Here is a 5,000-nt window from a genome sequence, read left to right on the forward strand (position 1 = left end):
ACTTCATTCTGTTTCTAGTGAGCACTATCAGCTAAAGGAAGACACCCTGTTGTCCATTACTGATGCTGTCATAAAGGACATCCTATTACCTCATTTCCTGTCAGCGCATCTGATTAAAATCCCCCACAGGTGGTCACCTCATGCCAATCTCCTGAAAAATTACGGACTTCCTAACCCTCATTAGCAAAGACCTGATTCACCAGGGTCTGACTAATGAAATCAGGGCTTAAAAATTCATTTTTCAAAATGGGGCCCCCATTTACACAATTTGGGGGGGGGGGTCGATTCTGATACCAAGTCAAGAATTGGCGGATTAATACTCCGATACTTTTTAAAAAAAAAAGTGTTTGATTTTGGGGCCCCACCACCCTTGATGTCATCAGTAATATATACTGTAGTGGGATCATTCACAACAGTGACATCCTAGATTCTGCTTGACTCTTCTCCACACACAAAACACACACTGAAAATGATATGTTTCTAGTTTCGAAAGTATTTATTTAATAATGCATTTTAAAGTATATATCATTTTACTAGTAATTACTACTAGCTAAAATATATTTAGTCATTTGAATGCCTCATATTGACGTTTAACCTATAACACTTAGGCATATCTTTAATGTGGTGTGTAGGTCCAATTGAGTGCACATTGGTGATGAGTAGGTGTAATTGAGTGCCTGTCACTTTAAGAAAATACCTGAGAGTAATTTATGAGTAATTAGCTCCCCCTTCAACCTGACGGTTTTAGGCTGTAGTCGCTAGTGAATAAAAAAAAGTTGTGCATAGTGCGGTATGTGTATGCAAATCATTATGTTTTCTATGTCATTAGATACACAAATGTTGACATGTCGAAGACAATCTTTCTGGGATCAAGTGTTGACGTGACCTGAGCTAGCAGGATAGTTACTAAGGAGCTCTTTCCAGATGTAAAAGTTTGCCATGGTAGCGTAGCCTATTTGCGTAAGCGCAAAGTGGTTCTCTCTCTCCGTGTGTGTGTGCGTCTGCATGAGGCTATGTTCAATTCAACCTCGGTAGTTGATCAGTCCGGTCAATAGCACCGCATTCACGCCACTTAATGATTAGGCTATATTAACGTCATCAGACAGGCTGTAAAAGTGTATGCGGAATTTCTCGCATTATGATGCATAGAGTTGCGGACTTGAACAAATTATGCAATACCCGCAATCCCGCAGTGAAATTTAAGCCCTGGAAATGTTTTTTTTTTTTTTTTTTAAAGTCAGTAAGTTTACCATTATGGTCTAGTGCTGATCTTGATCTCTTAACCAGATTAATCAGCATTTTGGCATCAACTTGTTAGTGTTTGACCTACTATGCTGGAGCCGGATAGAGGCCACAGACACTCTCTCTCTCAGACACACACACACACATGGAGAGACTCTCTCTCTCTCTCTTTCTCTCTCTCTCTCTCTCACACACACACACACACACACATGTAGCAAGATACACATATTATCACACACACCACCGCTGGTCATCAACAGAATGAATAGTAGCCAGGCGCGGTGAGAAGCCACCTGCTTCCCACATGGAGCTCCAGAGCCCCGAAAAGCAGGGGGGCTGCATGGCACATCAAAGCCAGCAAGGGGGCAGGGAGGGTGGGACATGGAGGCTATGACCCCCTGGTGGGGATTGTTAAATATCCACACCTGGAGAGAAACCTGTGTGCATGTGTGTGTGTGTGTGTGTGTGTGTGTGTGTGTGTATGTGTGTGTGTGTTTGTGAGTGAGTGTGTGTGTGTGTGTGTGTGTGTGTGTGTGTGTGTGTGTGTGAGGTGTGAATGGAAATAAAAAGACAGACAGAGGAGATTTCCTCACCTAAAGTCTAGTTGACTCTGGGATTTAGTGCTGAGCCAATTAACTGTTTCCCAAAAGACCTCAGGGTCAAATGGCAAATAATATTCAACGGGAGAAAATTGGGACACTTCAAAATGCACATACTGTCTTTTTAATTTAAAACATTTAAATTGCATTTATCTGTGCACCACAGAAGCCCACAGGCAATGAACTGCATGGTCTGACAGGACCAGGGCCAGACACTAATGATCTTTTCGACTGGTTTACACAGTTAACACAAGCTACACACACACACACAAATGCATTGAGCTAAGCAAGGAGGGGTTGTGTGTGTGTCAAAAAAAAAATCTACATTTCTCTACACCAGCATACATATCTTTACAGATTACGCACAGATTACGCAACAGGGACACACACCCTGTGCAGACTATGAAACACAGTGGACGGATTGTCCGCTTTGCCTGTGTAGACCTATGAAATGACCTTAAGGGTTGAGTTGGACTCACAAGGGGGTTTTCCAGCGGAGGGCGTTCTCCTCTCTCTCAGCACTGGCGCTCGTGGGCGACCCCTCGGCCAGCCCTGACTGGGTGGTCTGGCCGCTCGGGCTGGGGGTCACCGTGGCGGCACCAGTTGTGGCGGGGCTGGTGGCAGTGGGCATGGCGGGGGTGGTGGAGGTCAGAGGTGAGGGGGAGGTGGGCGCCACCTGGTGGGCCCAGGACAGAGCAGCGACGGGGGGGTCAGAGGTCACGCCGGTGGCGTGCTCGCAGCGGTAGCCATGGAAACCAGCACGGCACTCGCAGGCGTTGGGCTTCCGACAGATCGCCCTGTTGTGGCAGCGGGGGTAGCACCTTGCTTCAGGGAGAGAGAGAGAAAAGAGAGGAGAGAGAAAGAGAGGGATCAAGAGAGAGAGATCAAGAGAGAGAGAGAAAGAGAGGGATCAAGAGAGAAAGAGAGATAAAGATAAAGGGAGAAAGAGAGGGATCAAGAGAGAGAGATCAAGAGAGAGAGAGAGAGATAAAGATAAAGAGAGAAAGAGAGGGATCAAGAGAGAGAGATCGAGAGAGAGAGAGAGAAAGAGAGGGATCAAGAGAGAGAGATCAAGAGAGAGAGAGAGATAAAGATATAGAGATCAAGAGAGAGAGAGGGATAAAGATAGAGAGAGAAAGAGAGGGATCAAGAGAGAGAGATCAAGAGAGAGAGAGATCAAGACAGAGAGAGATAAAGATAGAGAGATCAAGAGAGAGGGATCAAGAGAGAGAGATCAAGAGAGAGAGAGAGATCAAGAGAGAGAGAGAAAAAAGAATAGGAAAAAAAGTTTACACACATTTTACCAAAACAAATTACCAAATAATTTAATAACATCTCAATTCTGAATCAGAGCTCACTTGATAAATAATATTTTAATGAAAAATAATATTTTCTGATTCAAATTCTAGTCAATGAACACTTGATATCACCAAATTACCTGATAGATAAAATTATTTAACTTGTGGTCTGTGGTTCAAACAGTCTCTGCAAGTCTTTCGGACCTCATATTGGTCAGGATCTCTTCTATAATATATCATCATTACAATCCTGCTGAATATGGAATATCATGTGCCGTAGGTCTAGTATGTAAAAGATTAGATCGGGAGACTATGATCTATGACTCGAATAAATCACAGGCTCTTATGGGAGAACATTACTGATGATTTACAATGAGCAATCACAAATCACACAGATTCCCTCCATATTCGCTCCAGGGGGAACGACGTATCAGAACAGACAGTTCAGCAGACCCACGGCAGGGAGGTGATGATAATACTGAGGTTTCCTTAGCAAAAATACATTTATACAAGTATGCCACGTGCACATTTATACTAATAAACTTACAACATAAAGTAAAATTGGGAATTATACTTCAACTGCACTTACGTTTACTTGATAACAATAGCTTTAAGTACTGGTACACCTTTTTTAGTACCGTTTTGGTGCAGTAGCGCTATCAACGCTATGGTCAAACCGCAGAAAGCACATACATAAGCTATACATTTTACGTGCTACTGTACCTATCATACCTGTAGATCATTGGGTAATATTCACTTTGTGATTGAGTTTGGTTTACCAGACTTATCTTTTTACGCAAAACTCCCCTTTTCCCCTGACGCTTCCATAAATGCATATGTGTATGACACGGAAAAGCGCAACTTGTTATTCTCCGCTCCTGCGACAAGCAGTCTGCGGTTTTACCAAAGAGTGGCCTGTTGGTACATAACATGCCATGTTTTCAAAAATGTTTCCACAAGTCTGCGCAAACGTGTTAGTACTTATCTGTTAGTAATTTAAACATTTGATTCTTTTTAATGTTGTCATTACCCATTCAACTGCACTTGTGATTGAATTACGGCGTTCAATTGTGCGCCGCAAATTGTGGTAGAGGGCGGAGAAAGGTGCTAATTACCTGATGAGCTACAGGTTTGATAAATAGCACGTCAAATGAAGAAGCACAGCGTTCACTTCTTGCGGTTTGGCGATGGCGCTGTTTACGCCGTGTTCGCAATTATAAATCAGGCTGTCTGTGTTTACGCAGCTTAAGTACCCAAACAGTCAGATCTAGACTTAAGAACAAGCTGTTCTCAGATGCTTTCTGCCAACAGATCAAACACACTTCCTTTTAATCAAAGCACTCTTCATCGCTTTGATTGTTAATGGCAAAACGTGGGAATCTGTGTGCGTTTCATAAGCGGAATGCTGGTCGTGTGCCGATAGATAATCAAAGGCGGACAGAGGTTTTGTCCCAGTAATAATAACCTGTCGAGATTGATGGATAATGGCTTTCCTATGCTTACTTTGGTTTAGCTTAGTGTTTCTCAAAGTGTGGTCCAGGGACCACTGGTGGTCCACAAGCTATCCCAAGTGGTCCGTGAGCAGACGTGGTAAAATATAATATAGATGAGTTGTTTGCAATATTGAACCAACTTGTATGTAAATCCAAACAGTTCTGCAACACTGCTTATGTAAGCTACGCCAGTTTAAACCATATGAATCCTCTGACACAATAAGCAAGGTGCAAAGACAATAACCAAGGTGGTTCAGTGAGTAGGCCTATTGTGTAATATACTGTCGAAGTAGCTCTACTGTATTTTTTTTAGCTAGGTGGTCCATGATTTTTTTTAATTGGTTAAGTGGTCCTTGGTCTGAAAAAGT

At 42.8% G+C, this 5,000-nt stretch overlaps 1 protein-coding gene across 1 annotated transcript in view; it reads right to left on the reverse strand.

The window, feature by feature from the left end:
• Positions 1 to 5,000, reverse strand: part of LOC125307907 (latent-transforming growth factor beta-binding protein 4) — a 105,874-nt gene that overhangs the window by 87,852 nt on the left and 13,022 nt on the right. Inside the window, exon 3 of the mRNA XM_048264037.1 lies at positions 2,321 to 2,666. Coding sequence (XP_048119994.1) covers positions 2,321 to 2,666 — 346 coding nt within the window. The remainder of the gene's footprint in view (positions 1 to 2,320; positions 2,667 to 5,000) is intronic.

The sequence above is a fragment of the Alosa alosa genome, chromosome 15 (assembly GCF_017589495.1).
Source record: "Alosa alosa isolate M-15738 ecotype Scorff River chromosome 15, AALO_Geno_1.1, whole genome shotgun sequence".
In the NCBI taxonomy this organism is placed as follows: domain Eukaryota; kingdom Metazoa; phylum Chordata; class Actinopteri; order Clupeiformes; family Clupeidae; genus Alosa; species Alosa alosa.